Source organism: Nerophis ophidion, linkage group LG14 (genome assembly GCF_033978795.1).
Source record: "Nerophis ophidion isolate RoL-2023_Sa linkage group LG14, RoL_Noph_v1.0, whole genome shotgun sequence".
NCBI classification, from domain to species: Eukaryota; Metazoa; Chordata; class Actinopteri; order Syngnathiformes; family Syngnathidae; genus Nerophis; species Nerophis ophidion.
This window is the reverse complement of record NC_084624.1, coordinates 3,617,544-3,639,059: the sequence shown is the minus strand read 5'-3', so window position 1 is coordinate 3,639,059 and position 21,516 is coordinate 3,617,544. Positions and strand designations below refer to the sequence as shown.

At 41.4% G+C, this 21,516-nt stretch overlaps 1 protein-coding gene across 1 annotated transcript in view; it reads left to right on the top strand.

Annotated features, from left to right (window-relative positions):
* Positions 1–21,516, top strand: part of gipc2 (GIPC PDZ domain containing family, member 2) — a 30,350-nt gene that overhangs the window by 2,958 nt on the left and 5,876 nt on the right. The window contains exons 2-5 of the mRNA XM_061919635.1: positions 12,914–13,099; positions 15,621–15,801; positions 15,890–16,002; positions 18,723–18,804. Of these exons, the coding sequence (XP_061775619.1) occupies positions 12,914–13,099; positions 15,621–15,801; positions 15,890–16,002; positions 18,723–18,804 (562 nt within the window). The remainder of the gene's footprint in view (positions 1–12,913; positions 13,100–15,620; positions 15,802–15,889; positions 16,003–18,722; positions 18,805–21,516) is intronic.

The window sequence follows — 21,516 nt, the reverse complement described above, 5'->3', positions numbered from 1 at the left end:
CGATAAGTAATGAATAATTCCGCTGGTAATCACAGTGTTAAAAATAATGTTCAAAATGTAAATTATTCTCATGCATTTTTAATCCATCCATCCTTTTTGCTACCGCACCTGTTCAAGAAGTTGCGTCAGTGGTAAGTAGTTATTTATTTATTATTGGTTAGTGTGGGGCTTGCCCTGCTGGGGGTTCTTCAGACCACCAAGCACCGACATGAGAGCCTGTTTCAGGGTTACAATATTGTTTTATTTTTCAAAAAATATCTCAGTTGTTTTCCAGCAATTGTATTTCCAGCCCCAATCCCATCTCTCCTCCTGGCTGCTGCTTATAACAGAACGACAGGTGATTAGATAACAAGGCCCAGGTGGGGAATCTACGCACCTGTTGCTGCAGGCCCGCAGGCCACGCCCCCTCCACAGTTAGCTTCAGAATAACAATGTTATTACAAAGAATAAGAGACTTATTATACTCTAGAAATGTTGGTTTTACTTAGAAATGCACGTGTTTAGTTGTGTTCGGTGTTAAAAAAAATATTATATGGCTCTTACGGAAATATATTTCAAAATATTTGGCTTTTTGGCTCTCTCAGCCAAAAAGGTTCCCGACCCCTGACGTAAAAAGTTACTATGAATTTTTTGCCGATCACTTGTCCATCCACCCATCCATCTTCTTCCGCTTATATGAGGTCGGGTCACGGGGGCAGCAGCCTAAGCAGGGAAGCCCAGACTTCTCTCTCTCCCGCCACTTCATCCAGCTCCTCCCGGGGGATCCCGAGGCCTTCCCAGGCCAGCCGGGAGAGATAGTCTTCCTAACGTGTCCTGGGTCTTCCCCCTGGCCTACTCGAAACACCTCCCTAGGGAGGCGTTCAGGTGGCATCCTGACCAGATGTATTTACAGTAATTTTTATAATGTAGTTATGATGAGTGCTATTGGCTGTGTGACAATATCAACATATGTGAACTAGTTCCTTATTCTTTATGCAGGGCTGTATTCCCTGAGTTTGTAAACCATAACAACCACAAATATTTGTGGAAAATATAAAATATCAATCTAATTAAAGTTAAAGTACCACTGATAGTCACACACACACACTAGGTGTGGTGAAATTACTCTCTGCATTTGACCCATCCCATTGTTCCACCCCCTGGGAAGTGAGGGGAGCAGTGAGCAGCGGCGGTGGCTGCGCTCGGGAATCATTTTGGTGATTTAACCCCCAATTCCAACCCTTGATTCTGAATGCCAAGCAGGGAGGTAATGGGTCCCATTTTCATAGTCACTATTGCATGGATCATATAATAATACTTCCCTTAGTATCAACACTACACATTAGCGATGCGCGGTTTGCGGTCTCCTCCGCGGAGTCCGCGGATAAACCGCGGGTCGGGCGGGTGACATGATGAAAAAATAGATTCTAATTAGAGTGGTGGCAGTTGAACCATCCGGAAATATTTGATATACGTGGTTCTGGGATCGGTATCCTTTACCATTCAAAGAGCCATTTAAGACCTGTGTAACAAAGTGAAGAAGACAATAGGAGACGCTAATATTCTCTAGAATGACTGCAGGCAGTTACCCAGTTAATAAGTATTAGGGCGTGCTATGAAGCCGTTGGCTTTGTCGCCTTCTACAGCATGTACGACCTGCTTGTCAGTCCAGCAATATGTTGTGTGTGGCTTCCGTAGCAACAGGCACACGACTGCAAGGCATACTGGGTGACACAGAGTACACTAATGGTCGTGGGGGTGCGGGGGGTGTAAAATATATTCATGCTGTATCACAGATACAAAGGATTCTGGGTATTTATTGTGTTGCGTTTATGTTGTGTTACTGTGAGGAATGTTCTCCCGAAATGTGTTTGTCAATCTTGTTTGGTGTGGCTTCACAGCGTGGCGCATATTAGTAAGTGTTAAAGTTGTTTATATCACAACCATCAGTGTACTATGTGTCACCCAGTATGCCTTTCAATCTTGTCCGTGAGATTGCGGAAGCTGCACACAACATGTTGCCGGACTAACAATCGGTTTGTACCTGTTGTTGAAGGTGTTAAAGGCAACGGCTTCACAGCACGCCCATATTCTTGTCATCAGGATGGACGCCAATGGATATTTGCGAGAACGTTAGCGGCTCCCATTGTCTTCATTACTCTGTGAAACGGGTTTAAATAGCTCTGTGAGTGGTAAAGGTGGCTGACCTCTGATGAATTTCAGCGGGCGGGTGGCGGGCGGTTCTGATAAAATGTTGGCGCGGGTGGATGACGACTTTGGTGATGCGGTTGCGGATGATATAATTGCCTATCCGCGCATCTCTACTACACATTTATGGATTGATCCATTTTCCCCTTAGGCATAATAGTAAATATTTGACCGGGAAGAGAAAGGCATGTCCAAATCTTTTCCGGCTAGGGTCGTTTACGCAAAATTTGGAGGATACGGTGGCTACTTTACTAAAAGCAATACAAAATATGTCAGTGAATGTAGCCTTAACAAACTGATTAAACATCCACATTTTTGTGTGATAGATGACAAAGCAAATTAGTGTAATTCCTAATTCCCTTGAGATATTTTCCTTCTTATTATTCTTTACTTATTATTATTATCATTACGCCAATTAACACCTTTTAAGAGCTTTAGCACACTCGAAAACTTAACATATCTGGCAAGAAATATCTCCACATTCTCATCATGACAAGATGCACAGATATGATCAAAGACCATATACAATAGGACGCACACACTGTTGTTCATTCACGTTTTCTGGTTCCACTTTTGGGGGAATTTGGGACAGTTCCATTTTTTTGTTAGTTATTTTGTGCAACGCTCGACTCTGGGATGTGTTTATTTATTAGTAAAAAACGAACAAAAACAAGATGCTGGCTGCAAATGCCTTCCGGGCCACACTTTGCATACTCCTGAAGTAGAGAAAGAGATGTCATGTCGTTGTGTAAGTACAATAAAAGGGATAAGGCTATTTAGTTTGTTCCATAACATTATAAACCTGTTTTATGATAACCCTAAATTAAATCGGTTGTGATTTGCTGCCAAAATAATATCCCGACCCTCTCTAAGGTGTTGGTGCCACCTAAAACATTTGTAGGGGAAACATTGACCTACTGCAAAATGAATCCAATCCAATCCTACATAATTCTTCAATAAAATGTACTGTTAATAAAATTTTGAGAAAATGTACCGAGGTTCTTCCTTTTAGGTTTTTTTTTTTAAACACTGCAAGTTTAACCAACATGTAAGCATTCGGGTAAACTGCTTCATATGTGGTGGTCATTAGGAGAACACACCCTGTCTTCTGTCAGCATTTGCTCTTTAAACCCAGCATAGGTACATTAGATAACTGTATTTTATTGTTGAATGCTTTATTGCAGTATACTACTACTAACACAAAAGGCTGTGGCCACCTTCTCGGCTCCTATTTTTAATTTTGTCCCACCACGCAGACTGCTGTCCTCGGCACGCTGGGATGTGAAGCCGAGAGACGCGTTGCTCACAAATCTGTCTCGCACCTTCTGAAAAAACAGCCAGACGAGGGAGGTTTTTTTCTCACTTCTGGTGCTATTTGTTCCATCATGTCCGTCAATAATATTTAATGAGGACATCCTGGCCTTTGTCTTGACTTGTTTGGGCATAGATATACTGTAGAGTACAGGCTGTCTACAACTTATTTTATGATGGAAGTAATATACTGTATTATGATGCTCCCATTGGGAAAAAATGACATTTCAATGGTATGTGCATTTATAAAAAGAGACAATAATGGTCATTAGAAAAATCCTTTTTTATTTAAACTATTTTCCTTAAAGGTTGCATTGAGGCTAGAGCAGGGATCTCAAACAATTGCGGCCCACGAGACGTTATTTTGCGGCCCGCACCTTGATATGACAATTTAATGTTAGTGCGGCCCGGGAATTTTATATGAATGGCGCTTGACAGCGCCATACTTGCCAGCGCTCCCAATTTTCCCCGGAGTCCCCTGAATTTCAGGGCATCCATTGTCTCGAATTCCTGTCAATTTTCACCCAATCAACAATATTCAGGGGGTGCCATAATGGCACTGTCTTTAGCGCCCTCTACATCCTGTACAAACAGCGTGCAAGCCCGGTTATATGTTTTATCTGCCTTTTAAATTTACACGCATGAGATTGCAAGACATAGTTGCTCAACAGCCATACAGGTCACACTGAGGGTGGCCGTATCAACAACTTTAACACTGTTACAAATATGCGCCACACTATGAACCCACACCAAACAAGAATGACAAACACATTTCAGGAGAACATTTGCACCGTAACACAACAAAAACACAACAGAACAAATACCCAGAATCCCATGCAGCCCTAACTCTTCCGGGCTACAATATACACCCCCGCTACCACCAAAACCCACCACCAGCCACCCCAGCCCCCCTACGTGCGTCGGTTGAGGTGATTGTCGGGAGGTGCACTGAAAACGGGAGTGTCCCGTAAAAATCGGGACGGTTGGCAAGTATATTGCTAGGGCGGGAAAGCCAATCATAGAAGGGGAATTCATTAAAAAGTGGATGTTAGATTTTTTTTTTTTAGAAATCTTTTCTCGCGGCCCAGCCTCACCCAGTTTCTGCATCCAGTGGCCACCAGGTAAATTGAGTTTGAGACCCCTGGGCTAATAAATCAATAGATAACTCTAATATTAAAATAATTGATAGCTGCAGCCCTATGAAGGAAGTGAAAGAAGTCAAATATCCACCAGAGTTGGAAGAGAGTTCTAGTAACAACATGTGCAGCTCTGCGCAATACCACGTCCAAGAAGATTAAGGCCGTGCTAGGGAACCATGATCACACTAAATATCCATACCAACTACACTAATTTGGACATGTTCACTGTGTGGTGTACTTATTTGTATTGGCAGTTATTGAAAAAAATGTACATGTCTGTTAATAGTAAACCTCCTATCGAATATCCCGATCGATTAATCGAGTAATTGAATAAATTATATTTTTGCTTAACTAAGGTTTAATTACACATGTTGAGATGTGCTATAAATTATTGCATTTGGCCTCATTGTCTTTTATTTCCTAAATGCCTGTTTTTGATTTGCATTATTGAAGGCTGACACGCACAGCTGAAATACGTCCATGGTTGATTTTTGATTGATTGATTGATTGATTGATTGATTGAAATTTTTATTATTAGATTGCACAGTTGCACATATTCCGTACAATTGAGCACTAAATGGTAACACCTGAATACATTTTTCCAACTTGTTTAAGTCGGGGTCCACGTAAATCAATTCATGGTAGGGATTGTAGGGATGCACCGAAAATTCGGCCAATTTACCGGTAGATTTATTTGATGATCTGTGACGTAAACATGCTATGCAACACTTAAACAGTATGTGCGAAATGTGAGCTTTGACTACTGTTTATTAAATGAGAAAAATGTCTTTAATAAAAATAAACGAGGCCTAGAGGCAGTGAAAATTCCTCAAATGTATTTTGTAATCGATTTTCTGGAGTTACTCGAGGAATCGTTTCAGCTCTAATGATAACCACGGCAAACTTTTGCCGGTTAGTTTTACTCTTGTAAATTAAAATGATCTAAAAACTGGGATTGATAGCGAATGGCGCTAGCTCACTTGATATCGTAAATGTTGACATGAATACAGGACACATTAACAACTTTCTACATTAGGAATTACATACCACAGCAAAACGTATATATATATATATATATATATATATATACACATTACTGAGCAATAGAGCTATTCAGTTGGGCACACCGAACCTACAAACTGTGCTCTATTAGGAAAAGTATTTGATCTATATGGCATATACACATATATATGATATGACACGAATGTATTTTTTTACAACTATTAAAAGAGAAAGTGAACTTGGGTGATACCACATAAACTGGGCTTTCAACATTCAACAATACCGCTATAATAATAACCATGATATGAATTTTCAAATGGTTACATCCCTAACCTCTACTAATACACAAGCTGTACATTGAATACTCTGAAGTATATCCACGTCTAATTTCCGTTGCATTGTCTATTGTTGACAAGATAGAAAAAAATTGCTGAAAATCGAGGGCTGTAAACAGGGTTATGCAAAAGATCACTTCTCACACTAGCGCCTTAAATGAAAACCACCTGTGTACACATTCCACAATCAAGGTGTGTGTTGCATCCAAACATGCCCGCTCGGTCTTCCGACAAATAAATAACAACGCCTAATCTGTTGGATTAGAAAAGTCTGGTGCCAGACCAGAAGGCAAGCGCTGATGTCCACTGGTGTTAGTGGTATGTAAGCCGCCCATTTAAATTGTAGGCAAATAGCTTCTCCAGGCCACACCTACACATCTACAGCACTCCGAGCGAGCATTGCATTTTGAAAAACTGGTCCGAATCAGACCATGAACCCAGAGGATGTGCTGGTCACCTTTTGAAGTCAAGTAAAGCGTAAAGTTTGTACATTCTTGTCGGATTTTTCCAATGAAAGCCTATCAGATTGTTTGTTTGTATGATTATCCCACACACATGACACATGATGATAAAACTAAAGCCGAATGCCTCAATTGACTAGATCTGCCAATAGTAGCAATCAATACTAGTGTAAATAATCACAATATTTATAGTTTGAAACATAAAAATTCCACAGAATCCACTGGGTATAGGGCTGTGCGATATATCTATATCGCGTGTTTGTCTCAGTGCTATATAGAAAATGACTATATCGTGATATTCGAGTACATGTTCTCACGCAGTTGCTTCTTGCTGCGGGCATTACACTGCATGCGTTTCCCACTCTTTCTTGTCTCTCCTTCTCACAGACTTAAAACAAGCGCACCTTCTTACATACGTCACGTGCAACTTCACACGACAGCTAGCGACATGGTAACATTAGCTGTGATGCCAAAGGTGTGGTGCAGGTGGTAATATGAGAGAAAGAATGTGCCAATCTGGTAACAAATGAAAGAAGAATTAATTCCTAAGAAAAACAGCACGGGGTCCATCGTCTGGCAGTGGTTTGGCTTCAAGCGGGAAAAGGTTCAACAATTTTGCGGCAAAAGCGTTGCTACAAAAAGTAGCACCACTGTTAATGTATCATCATTTGAAAAGTCACCCGCTAGAGGATAAGGAGTGCTTGAAACTCCACATGTCAACATCTCCGTTCGGTGCCACACCAACAAAATGTCCAAGCAACATTTCCACATCAACACAGTATGAAAAGAATAGTCAACAACAGAAGGAGATAACGTTCCCAGGAACCTACCACATAGCGAAGGACGTATACTATTTGATATGCAGTTCATTTTCATTTACACTTACTGAAATATCTTGTGTGACATCATGCACAAAAGTGCACTTTATTTGTTTTAAACTATTGTAGTGGCGTTCTGTACAAAAAGTGCACTTTAATTTAGTGTTGTTTTGATATGTCATCTTACTGACATACACAAACGTGCACTCATTGCTTGTTTTAATGGGGAACATTATCACAATTTCAGAAGGGTTAAAACCAATAAAAATTAGTTCCCAGTGGCTTATTTTATTTTTCAAAATTGTACACCTCCCGGAATATCCCTAAAAAAGCTTTAAAGTGCTTGATTTTGGCTATTTGCTTAAGCCACTGTCCATTTCTCTGTGACGTCACATAGCGATTCCAATACAAACAATGGCGAATAGCACAGCAAGATATAGCCACATTAGCTCGGATTCAGACCCAGATTTCTAGTGGTTTAAGCGATTCAACAGATTACGCATGTATTGAAACAGATGGTTGGAGAATGGAGGCAGATAGCGAAAACGAAATTGAAGAAGAAACTGAAGCTATTGAGCGAATAGCTATTGACGCTATTCGGCCATCTTTGCGTTAGCATCGCCGGTAAAATGTCCAGACCAACCGATCAGGACTTTCGCATTGACACTGGATCAACTTAAATCCGTCGATTGGTAAGTGTTTGTTTCGCATTAAATGTGGGTGGAAGGAAACGCTGGATGTAAATATAGTTTAAAATGGTCATACAGGTAGCCTAAATCGCATGTTAGCATCGATTAGCTGGCAGTCATGCCGCGACCAAATATGTCCGATTAGCACATACGTCAATAACAAAAACAACACTCACCTTTGTGATTTCGTTGACTTTATCGTTGGGAATGCATCTGCTTTGAGTGTCGCAGGATATCCAGACATTTTTGCCATCTCTGTCGTAGCATGTCTTGACACTGGAGCAACTTAAATCCGTCGTTTGTTTGGCATTAAATGTGGATGGAGGGAAAGGCTAGATGTAAATATAGCCACAAATGAGGCATAATGCTGCAATATGTACACACAGCTAGCCTAAATAGCATGTTAGCATCGATTAGCATGCCATGCTAATCGATGCACATTCTACGTAAATCAACTTGAATCCATCCTTGATCGTGTTGTTACACCCTCCGACAACACACAGAGGAGGCATGATGTCTCCAAGGTATCGGAAAACAGTCGAAAAAACGGAAAATAACAGCTGATTTGTAGGGAAAAATGGCGTTGAGTACCGATGTCACGTCACGTTCTGACGTCGTCGCTCAGAGAAGCATAAACAGAAAGGCGTTTAATTCGCCAACATTTACCCATTTAGAGTTCGGAAATCAGTTAAAATAATATATGGTCTTTTTTCTGCACCATCTAGGTATATATTGACGCTTGCATAGGTCTGGTGATAATGTTCCCCTTTAAAATGTCTCTGACAATCTTGCACTTTTTGTTTTGAAATGACATGAATGTTTGTGCCACTGCTTAATAACTGTTTAATAAAAACAGTTATGGTAAATTGACTTAGTTGTGATTTCCTTCTCTGCATGAAAGTTTAAAAGTAGCATATATTAATGCAGTATGAACAAGAATGTTTGAATGTAGACACATAGAATTATATTGCTGTGATTATATGCATCAAGTGTTCATTCAAGGCTAAGGCAAAATATTAAGATATATTTCGTGCATCGTGACATGGCCTAAGAATATCGAGATATTAATAAAATCCCTAACTGGGTATCAAAATGCAAGTGGCGCCAACACATGTTTATTGAGGGAGGAGGCCCAAAGCAGAGCTGCTCCCTTGGGACGCCCACGGCAGGTTATCTGTTCCGCCAACGGGACATGAGGGACTTCCTGCAGCGCTTGATGGCGAACATAGACACATGACCGGGTCTCTTTAGTGTTTGTCACATTTGTGATACAGGACCCCAGTCTTTGTTACAGTGAGTGTTAAGCGTTTGAAGCATTAGGTCTTTTTGGATGTAGACTTGGCCCTTGCTCAACCCCAATGTGGTGCGACACCAGTCTGTTAATCAGACTCAGAATCAGCTTTATTGGCCAAGTATGTTTAACACACAAGGAATTTGACTCGGTAGACTGTGCTCTCTTTGTTCAATGCAAGAAACAAAGGAAAAACGCAACTACTACGATAGAGCACAGTAAATACTGTGGCGGCCATTTATTTACAACTTCGTGTAGCCACAGTTAATCAATCATTGCAGCACCTTAATGCTGATTCCTGTCATTTCCTTCTCAAAGAATCCACACAGCTGACCTCAGCACTCTCGTTTTCAAGCAGCTGACACAGGAAGACCAAATGGAGATGAACATTGACCTTTTTTTGAGCTCTCTGAGGCTGGAAAAGGTTGTGGGCAGGGCCACTGCTGTGTCATGTTTCATAACCGGGTGTTTCCCTGTGAGAAGTTCAGGTGTGCTTTTAGTCGCCCTTTTTTTTAAACGCACTACGTTAAAGCACAAAAGCAGCATTTTTGGGTGGAGTTGGGTGTCCATGTTCCTGTCGAATCACACGCTATTATTGGAGACGATGTATACGATGCTTTCGCTAGCAAACTTTAAACACTGTGCAAAATGAATGACTTGCACATACAAGAAGAGTGTGTTGTTGATAAAGAGGGTTTCTTCTCTATGGGTTCATTGTTGTAGGTTTAACCCAATTTTGGTTACACTATTCTACAAACCCCGTTTCCATATGAGTTGGCAAATGGTGTTAGATGTAAATATAAACAGAATGCAATGATTTGCAAATCCTTTTCAACCCATATTCAATTGAATGCACTACAAAGACACGATATTGGATGTTCAAACTCATAAACTCAATTTTTTTTTTGCAAATAATAATTAACTTAGAATTTCATGGCTGCAACACGTGCCAAAGTAGTTGGGAAAGGGCATGTTCACAACTGTGTTACGTCACCTTTTCTTTTAACAACACTCAATAAACATTTGGGAACTGAGGAAACTAATTGTTGAATCTTTGAAAGTGGAATTATTTCCTACTTTTGTTTTATGTAGAGCTTCAGTCGTTCAACAGTCTGGGGTCTCCACTGTCGTATTTTACGCTTCATAATGCGCCACACATTTTTGATGGGAGACCGGTCTGGACTGCAGGCGGGCCAGGAGAGTACCCGCACTCTTTTTTTACGAAGCCACGCTGTTGGAACACGTCCTGAATGTGACTTGGCATTGTCTTGCTGAAATAAGCAGGGGCGTCCATGAAAAAGACGGCTCTTAGATGGCAGCATATGTTGTTACAAAACCTGTATGTACCTTTCAGCAATAATGGTGCCTTCACAGATGTGTAAGTTACCCATGCCTTAGGCACTAATGCACCCCCATACCATCACAGATGCTGGCTTTTGAACTTTGCGTCGATAACAGTCTGGATGGTTTGCTTCCCCTTTAGTCCGGATGACACAATGTCGAATATTTCCAAAAACAATTTGAAATGTGGACTCGTCAGACCACAGAACACTTTTCCACTTTGCATCAGTCCGTTTTAGATGATCTCGGGCCCAGAAAAGCCAGCGGCATTTCTGGATGTTGTTGATAAATGGCTTTCGCTTTGCATAGTAGAGCTTTAACTTGCACTTACAGATGTAGTGACGAACTGTATTTAGTGACAGCTGAAGTGTTCCTGAGCCCATGTGGTGATATGGGTTGAAAATGATTTGCAAATCGTTGTATTCTGTTTATATTTACATCTAACACAATTTCCCAACTCATATGGAAACGGGGTTTGTAGATTAAAGTTTGTAAAACAGTTACATATGTAATGCAATCATAAAATGATGATTACTATGGACACACTGGAATGAACTATTCAGTAACTACATTACAGAGTAGGGCTGAGCAGTATGTCGAGTTTGTAAGATATATCGATATATTTTTAAACAAGATATTAATTAAGAAAATATCGTAATATTGATATTATTTATTTCACGTTAAAATGACCAAACGCAACTTATTTGTGTTTATCTTACCCCCCGTGACCCCAAAAAAGGGACAAGCGGTAAACAATGGATGGATGGATGTTTCAGCAGAATAGCTTACTGTTGTTTGGTCAATGGCTGACTTTTTTTATTCCAAACAAAGGAGTTCTTTTTTCCTCTTTCAGGTTTTGTTGGTTTAGCTTCCATTTTGCTCTCTGTGCAATGTTAACATCCATGCTCTCAAGTGACTTAAAAATGCTCCCACAAAGTGGCTGTATTGTTGTACCTACATTAGCTGCAGCCTGGACAATACAATTACCATATAAACAATAAATAATTATAGCTCACACTATGTTTAAAGTTACAGAATTAACATGTTAAGAAAAGTACATACGAGTTAATAAAGGCATCCAAATTTCGGTTTGTCCTTTTACAGCATTAAAAAATTCACAGAACTGATTAATACTCAATAATCAAATATTATGCCTACACCTTCTAGTTTTTAATGTTTTATTATGCTTGTTTGTAGTCTAGAAGTCTAACATTGATAATGTCAGGCAGTGTGTGTGTGTCTGTGTTTGTAGGGTGAAGATAAACACATTCAGTACATCGAGTCCCTATCAGGCCGCCTCCCTTTATGTTGTTGTGGAGGGTTTAAGGTCGTGGGAGGTGTGGTGGTGAGTTGGGGGTACTTGGAGCAGGCGCCGGCGTCTTGGCTCCAGCCAGCAGCCAATGCTTAGGGCACAGCAGGAGGGGAGAAGTGCTGAAGGCTGCCTGGGGCGCCGTGAAGCTGCTTAACGCCGCCAGAAGCCTTGGTAACGGGCTGTGGGCGTGTACTTGTGTGCCTCGCCACGCAGAAAGCATACACCCACACATTTGGCCTCCTTTTCTCCCCTGCGCTTGCACTTCTCCCTTTGCGAGCCCCCCTTCTACTTTATCGCCCCCCCTTCTACTTTATCGCCCCCCTTCTATTATTGTGCGGTTGCTACGGCAACGCATGTTTTGATGCGTGTAAATGAGCAGGGCCGCTTGGTAGCTGCAAAAGACAAGGCGTCTTTGTCAATGTCTGATTGGCGCACCTTTGCAATTAACAGGAATGATTTGGTCCCTTTCTGCACGATATTGTGACATCAAATACCATATGGCGACTTTGCAAAAGATAATGATGCTCACTAGCCAAATGGGAGGACCAAAATGCAAGAAATTGTACCACATATTACACAATAATAGGCGTATTATGATACAAATGTCAAGAAAAAATAGGCATTAAATGGAATTGTTTTACGCGGCTCTCGTAACGGATGTCATTAGCTTGTGCAAGTGTATCTAATGTTGTGATTCGTCAGATTAGAGCATGTAAGCAAGACTGGGGAGCGAGATAAATGACTTGCAGCAGACAGGCCCCTGCTGCTGGGTGTCACTGTGCAATCTGTTTAAAGTGCGGGGGAATCAGCTTAGCGCTTCTGCTGATCACACTAACTCGCGCTCCAAAGTGTGAAGCCAGAAGGTCACTTGTCATTTTCTTTGTCACACGCACACACTGATGACACCCAGGGCCATCAACCACTAACGCGCCTTCTAGATGTTGTATTTGTCACTTCAATTTCCTCCAAATTCAACCCTATTATATCCTTGCCGTCCTGTGATTTGTGTGTGGGTGTGATGTTCCAGATCCTCTTCTGCACACTCAACACTCACAAAATTGACATGGACAAGCTGCTCGGGGGGCAGATTGGCCTGGAGGACTTCATCTTCGCCCACATCAAAGGGATCAAGAAGGAGGTGGAAGTGTTTAAGTCGGAGGACGCCCTCGGCCTCACCATCACCGACAACGGATCGGGATACGCCTTCATCAAGGTGCTCTTTTACCTTCATTTCACGTCCACAGATGAGGAGGAAAGAGAGGATGATTGCCATCTTGCTTTGTCATAATACTATTAAGGCCCTTAATTTCTGCATCCAAATGAGGATTATGATGTCTGCAGTGCCATTGTAGTGTTTGTTTTGTTGCTGCTATGTGTGTAATTAGCTTATGTGGTCTCAGTGTCACACAGATTGCTCACATGTGCCATCATGTGATGCACAGGAAGCACTGCAAGCCACAATTAAAGATGCAAAGAATGGATTTAAAACTGACACGCTTCACGGTGGCAGAGGGGTTAGTGCGTCTGCCTCACAATACGAAGGTCCTGAGTAGTCCTGGGTTCAATCCCGGGGTCTGGATCTTTCTGTGTGGAGTTTGCATGTTCTCCCCGTGAATGCGTGGGTTCCCTCCGGGTACTCCGGCTTCCTCCCACCTCCCAAAGACATGCACCTGGGGATAGGCCCCTCCCACCTCCAAAGACATGCACCTGGGGATAGGTTGATTGGCAACACTAAATTGGCCCTAGTGTGTGAATGTTGTCTGTCTATCTGTGTTGGCCCTGCGATGAGATGGCAACTTGTCCAGGGTGTACCCTGCCTTCTGCTGAGATAGGCGCCAGCGCCCCCCGCAACCCCAAAGGGAATATGCGGTAGGAAATGGATGGATGGAAACTTTTTTTTTTTTTTTAATTACTGTCAGAAGTAGGGCTGGGTGATATATCAAAATACTCGATACATCGCGGGTTTGTCTCTGTGCGATATAGAAAATGACTATCGTGATATTGGAGAATACGTTCTCACGCAGTTGCTTTTCGCTGCTGGCATTACACTGAAGCAGGGGTCGGGCACCTTTTTGGCTGAGAGAGCCATGAAAGCCAAATATTTCACAATGTATTTCCGCAAGAGCCATATAATATTTTTCAACACTGAATACAACTAAATTCATGCATTTTTAAGTATGACCAACATTTGTAGAGTATAATAAGTCTCTTATTCTTTTTAACAACATTGTTATTATAAAAGTTAACCAATAATACATACAATACTTCTTACCATTAATGCGACATCTTGAACAGGTGCGGTAGAAAACAGATGGTTGGATTAAAATGCATGAGAATGTTTTATAATTTGAACGTTATTTTTGAAACTGTGATTACCAGCGGAATTATTCATTACTTATCGTGTTAAGCAATGTCAGCTAAGATTTATCTGAGAGCCATATGCAGTCATCTGGCTCTAGAGCTATAGGTTCCCTAACCGTGGTTTAAGCATTAGACATTTTTTTACCTGTACTCTGCCTCCCTCTGTTTCCCACATCTACAAAGCAATTAGCTACCGACTGCCACCTACTGATATGGAAGAGTGTTACACGGTTACTTGGCATAGCTCGGTTAGGAGAGTGGCCGTGCTAGCAGCCTGAGTGTTCCAGGTTCGATTCCCGCTTCCGCCATCCTAGTCACTGCCGTTGTGTCCTTGGGCAAGACACTTTACACACCTGCCCCCGGTGCCACCCACACTGGTTTAAATGTAACTTAGATATTGGGTGTCACTTTGTAAAGCGCTTTGAGTCACTAGAGAAAAGCGCTATATAAATATAATTATCTGAGAGCCATATGTAGTCATCAAAAGAGCCACATTTGGCTCTAGAGCCATAGGTTCCCTACCCCTGCACTATAGGCTCTCCTCACTCTTTCTTGTCTGTCCTTCTCACTGACAGCAAGCACACCTTCTTACACACGTATACGCCCTCGCGGAGCAGAGAGGTAGCAGCATGGGTAAAGTTAGCTGTAATGCTAGTGGTAATACGAGGGAAAGAAGGTGCGAAACTGGTAACAGATGAAGGAATAATTAATTCCCAAGAAAAACAGCACAGGGTCCATCGTCTGGCGGTGGTTTGGCTTCAAGTGGGAATATGACGACCAGACAACCGTAATTTGTCAAGTGTGGGGCAAAACCGTTGCTACGAAAAGTAGCATTACTGCTAATATGTAGCATCATTTGAAAAGTCACCCGCTAGAGAATGAAGAGTGCTAATTCCGCATGTCAACATCTCCGTTCGGTGCAACATGCCCACACCATCAAAATGCAGAGGGAAACATTTCCAGATCAACACCGTATGAAAAAAATAGTGTTTTTTTTTATTTTTAGGTGTGATTTCCTTCTGTGCATGAAAGTTTAAACTGAGCATACATTAATGCAGTATGAACAAGATTGTTTTAATGTAGACACATGGAATCATTAATGTATCAAGTGTTAAATTCAAGGCTAAGGTAAAATATCGAGATATATATCGTGTATCGCGATATGACCGAAAAATATTGCGATATTAAAAAAAAAGGCCACATCACCCAGCCCGAGTCTGAAGCATGGAAAGTACTCCAGTTGGCATGTGTTGCACTCACTAGTTAATTGGAGATGAGATGGCTTTAAAGATTACAAAGTAGGTCAGCAGGTATTAGGCAGTGGAGAGAAACAATACTAGAAGAAATGATTGTGTGTACTCGCCTTTTGGCAGCGCATCAAGGAGGCCAGCGTTGTGGACAAGGTGAAGTTGATCTGCGTGGGCGACCACATCGAGTGCATCAACGGCCGCAACATCGTGGGAACACGGCACTATGAGGTGGCCCGCATGCTCAAAGAGCTACCCAAGGACAAGACCTTCACCCTCAAATTGGTGGAGCCCATGAAGGCCTTTGGTGAGCTTTCACTTCACGATTTACACTGACCGCTGTTATTGAATATGTAGTGTATTGGCTATTTAATATCATTTGTTGTAATTGACAGAAATGCTAGAGCCCAGGTCCAAAGGGGCCAAGCCCAGCAATGACAACAAGGTCGGAAACGGCAAGGGAACGCTGAGACTTCGCTCCAAGGGACCAGCGACAGTAGAAGACGAGGTGTGTTCATTTATGGCTTTGATACAATCAGCTTTTATGTTCATCTTCCATGCCAGTATCATATTCAATCAATCAAAGTTGACTTATTTAACATATTGTTCGGACTATAAGTCGCTCCGGAGTATAAGTCGCACCGGCCGAAAATGCATAATAAAGAAGGAAAAAAATACAAAAGTGGCACTAGAGTATAAGTTGCATTTTTGGGGGAAATTCATTAGATAAAACCCAACACCAAGAAAATACATTTGAAAGGCAATTTAAAATAAATAAAGAATAGTGAACAACAGGCTGAATAAGTGTATGTTATATGAGGCATAAATAACCAACTGAGAAGGTGCCTGCTTTGTTAACATAACATATTATGGTAAGAGTTATTCAAATAACTATAAGATAGAAAACATGATATATGTTTACGGAAGTAGTAGCAGGTAGCATCTTTTTTTTCACAATGCATTTCTGCCATGACCCGCCCCCGCCAAATTTTTATTGATTGACGTGTGTGTGTGTGTGTGTGTGTGTGTGTGTGTGTGTGTGTGACGATTGCTGATATACACTTAGTCTCTTACGTGATTGAGATAAATAATATTATTGGACATTTTGCGGTAAATTGTTAACTAATTTCACACGTAAGTCGCTCCGGAGTATAAGTCGCACCCCCAGCCAAACTATGAAAAAAACTGCGACTTACAAACCCCGTTTCCATATGAGTTGGGAAATTGTGTTAAATGTAAATTTAAACAGAATACAATGATTTGCAAATCCTTTTCAAGTCATATTCAGTTGAATATGCTACAAAGACAACATATTTGATGTTCAAACTGATAAACCCTTTTTTTTTTTTGCAAATAATAATTAACTTTAGACTTTGATGCCAGCAACACGTGACAAAGAAGTTGGGAAAGGTGGCAATAATTACTGATAAAGTTGAGGAATGCTCATCAAACACTTATTTGGAACATCCCACAGGTGTGCAGGCTAATTGGCAACAGGTGGGTGCCATGATTGGCTATAAAACAGCTTCACAAAAAATGCTCAGTCTTTCACATGAAAGGATGGGGCCAGGTACACCCCTTTGTCCACAACTGCGTGAGCAAATAGTCAAACAGTTTAAGAACAACTTTTCTCAAAGTGCAATTGCAAGAAATTTAGGGATTTCAACATCTACGCTCCATAATATCATCAAAAGGTTCAGAGAATCTGGAGAAATCACTCCACGTAAGCGGCATGGCCGGAAACCAGTATTGAATGACCGTGACCTTCGATCCCTCAGACGGCACTGTATCAAAAATCAATATCAATCTCTAAAGGATATCACTACATGGGCTCAGGAACACTTCAGAAAACCACTGTCACTAAATACAGTTCGTCGCTACATCTGTAAGTGCAAGTTAAAGCTCTACTATGTAAAGCGAAAGCCATTTATCAACAACATCCAGAAACGCCGCCGGCTTCTCTGGGCCCGAGATCATCTAAGATGGACTGATGCAAAGTGGAAAAGTGTTCTGTGGTCTGACAAGTCCACATTTCAAATTGTTTTTGGAAATATTTGACAACGTGTCGTCCGGACCAAAGGGGAAGCGAACCATCCAGACTGTTATCGACGCAAAGTTTAAAAGCCAGCATCTGTGATGGTATGGGGGTGCATTAGTGCCCAAGGCATGGGTAACTTACACATCTATGAAGGCACCATTAATGCTGAAAGGTACACACAGGTTTTGGAACAACATATGCTGCCATCTAAGCGTCGTCTTTTTCATGGACGCCCCTGCTTATTTCAGCAAGACAATGCCAAACCACATTCAGCATGTGTTACAACAGCGTGGCTTCGTAAAAAAAGAGTGCGGGTACTTTCCTGGCCCGCCTGCAGTCCAGACCTGTCTCCCATGGAAAATGTGTGGCGCATTATGAAGTGTAAAATAGGACAGCGGAGACCCCGGACTGTTGAAGGACGGAAGCTGTACATAAAACAAGAATGGGAAAGAATTCCACTTTCAAAGCTTCAACAATTAGTTTCCTCAGTTCCCAAACGTTTATTGAGTGGTGTTAAAAGAAAAGGGGATGTAACACAGTGGTGAACATGCCCTTTCCCAACTACTTTGGCACGTGTTGCAGCCAGGAAATTCTAAGTTAATTATTATTTGCAAAAAAAAATTAAGTTTGAGTTTGAACATCAAATATGTTGTCTTTGTAGTGCATTCAATTGAATATGGGTTGAAAAGGATTTGCAAATCATTGTATTCTGTTTATATTTACATCTAACACAATTTCTCAACTCCTATGGAAACAGGGTTTGTATTTGGCTTGTTAGTTCCCGTCACAGATGAGCGATGATGGTTGTGGTTATGGGAAGAATTGTTTGATATTAGATGCTAAAAAATGTCCCATTGCAACTGTCATCCTTAATGTATTGTTGCAGCTCTATGATTAATGAGCACTTCATGAAATGGGTGTTTACGAGACGAGCAGGTGTCGCGCGAAGCCGTGCGTGAGGGTGTGTTTTTCGGGGTGTGGAGAGCCGCGGGAAGAAAGGCTAAAAAGAAAGGCAGAGGTGTGCGGTTGTGTTCAGGAGTTAAAATACTTGCCTGATTGCCAGATTCATACATTGGTGGCATCGATACCATGGGTAGTATCATTATATGATCAATACAAGAGTCGATTCTTTTTATCTTCACAATTTATTTTATCTATTAATTTTCTTTTCATTTTCTTGCCTTCTTCAGCCAACAGAGTTTGAAGAGAAAGCAGTAAAGAAGGTGGATGACCTCCTGGAGAGCTACATGGGCATCCGAGACACAGAACTTGGTGAGTGTCCACCATCCACCTACTTAACTACTTACTACAAACAAACACTAGTCAAGAAACCTCTGACAGGAGTGCTCTGCTCTTTTCAATTAGCTAGTCAAGGATCCTCTATGTGACAGGAGTGTTCTGCTGTTTTCAATTAGCGAGTCAAGGACCCCAAAAAGGGACAAGCGGTAGAAAACGGATGGATCGTCTATATGACAAGAGTGCTCTGCTGTTTTCAATTAGCGAGTCAAATGTCCTCTACATAGCAGGAGTGCGCTGCTGTTTTTACCTAGCTTGTCAAAGATCCTTTATGTTGCAAGAGTGCTCGGCTGTTTTAAGTCGCTAGTCAAAGATTCTCTATGCGACAGGAGCACTCAGATCTTTTTAAGTAGCCATTAAAATACCTTATATTGTATTTGGCTGGAGGGCTCGGCTGTTTTTAAAGAGCTACTCAAAAAGCCTTTATATGGCAGAAGTGCTCTGCTTTTTTTAGTAGCTAGTCAAAGATCTTGTATGTGACATGAGTGCATTGCATTTTTTAAGTAGCTGGTCCAAGACCCTTTATATGAAAGGAGTGCTTTGCATTTTTAAGCAGCTAGTCCAAAATCTTTTATACTGTATGACCTAAGTGCTCAGCTGTTTTTAAGTAGATAGACAAAGATCCTCTATATGACAGGAATGTGCTGCTGTTTTTAGTAGCTAGTCAAAGATCCTTTGTGACAGCAGTGCTTTGTGTTTTTTAAGCAGCTGGGCCAAGATCCTTCACATGACAGGAGTGCTCGGCATTTCCTCAACGAGCCTCTATATGGCAGGAGTGCTCTGCTGTATTTAGTAGCTAGTCAAAGATCCTGTATGTGACATGAGTGCATTGCATTTTTTAAGTAGCTGGTCCAAGACCCTTTATATGAAAGGAGTGCTTTGCATTTTTAAGCAGCTAGTCCAAAATCTTTTATACTGTATGACCTAAGTGCTCAGCTGTTTTTAAGTAGATAGACAAAGATCCTCTATATGACAGGAATGTGCTGCTGTTTTTAGTAGCTAGTCAAAGATCCTTTGTGACAGCAGTGCTTTGTGTTTTTTAAGCAACTGGGCCAAGATCCTTCACATGACAGGAGTGCTCGGCATTTCCTCAACGAGCCTCTATATGGCAGGAGTGCTCTGCTGTATTTAGTAGCTAGTCAAAGATCCTGTATGTGACATGAGTGCATTGCATTTTTTAAGTAGCTGGTCCAAGACCCTTTATATGAAAGGAGTGCTTTGCATTTTTAAGCAGCTAGTCCAAAATCTTTTATACTGTATGACCTAAGTGCTCAGCTGTTTTTAAGTAGATAGACAAAGATCCTCTATATGACAGGAATGTGCTGCTGTTTTTAGTAGCTAGTCAAAGATCCTTTGTGACAGCAGTGCTTTGTGTTTTTTAAGCAGCTGGGCCAAGATCCTTCACATGACAGGAGTGCTCGGCATTTCCTCAACGAGCCTCTATATGGCAGGAGTGCTCTGCTGTATTTAGTAGCTAGTCAAAGATCCTGTATGTGACATGAGTGCATTGCATTTTTTAAGTAGCTGGTCCAAGACCCTTTATATGAAAGGAGTGCTTTGCATTTTTAAGCAGCTAGTCCAAAATCTTTTATACTGTATGACCTAAGTGCTCAGCTGTTTTTAAGTAGATAGACAAAGATCCTCTATATGACAGGAATGTGCTGCTGTTTTTAGTAGCTAGTCAAAGATCCTTTGTGACAGCAGTGCTTTGTGTTTTTTAAGCAGCTGGGCCAAGATCCTTCACATGACAGGAGTGCTCGGCATTTCCTCAACGAGCCTCTATATGGCAGGAGTGCTCTGCTGTATTTAGTAGCTAGTCAAAGATCCTGTATGTGACATGAGTGCATTGCATTTTTTAAGTAGCTGGTCCAAGACCCTTTATATGAAAGGAGTGCTCTGCATTTTTAAGCAGCTAGTCCAAAATCTTTTATACTGTATGACCTAAGTGCTCAGCTGTTTTTAAGTAGATAGACAAAGATCCTCTATATGACAGGAATGTGCTGCTGTTTTTAGTAGCTAGTCAAAGATCCTTTGTGACAGCAGTGCTTTGTGTTTTTTAAGCAGCTGGGCCAAGATCCTTCACATGACAGGAGTGCTCGGCATTTCCTCAACGAGCCTCTATATGGCAGGAGTGCTCTGCTGTATTTAGTAGCTAGTCAAAGATCCTGTATGTGACATGAGTGCATTGCATTTTTTAAGTAGCTGGTCCAAGACCCTTTATATGAAAGGAGTGCTTTGCATTTTTAAGCAGCTAGTCCAAAATCTTTTATACTGTATGACCTAAGTGCTCAGCTGTTTTTAAGTAGATAGACAAAGATCCTCTATATGACAGGAATGTGCTGCTGTTTTTAGTAGCTAGTCAAAGATCCTTTGTGACAGCAGTGCTTTGTGTTTTTTAAGCAGCTGGGCCAAGATCCTTCACATGACAGGAGTGCTCGGCATTTCCTCAACGAGCCTCTATATGGCAGGAGTGCTCTGCTGTATTTAGTAGCTAGTCAAAGATCCTGTATGTGACATGAGTGCATTGCATTTTTTAAGTAGCTGGTCCAAGACCCTTTATATGAAAGGAGTGCTTTGCATTTTTAAGCAGCTAGTCCAAAATCTTTTATACTGTATGACCTAAGTGCTCAGCTGTTTTTAAGTAGATAGACAAAGATCCTCTATATGACAGGAATGTGCTGCTGTTTT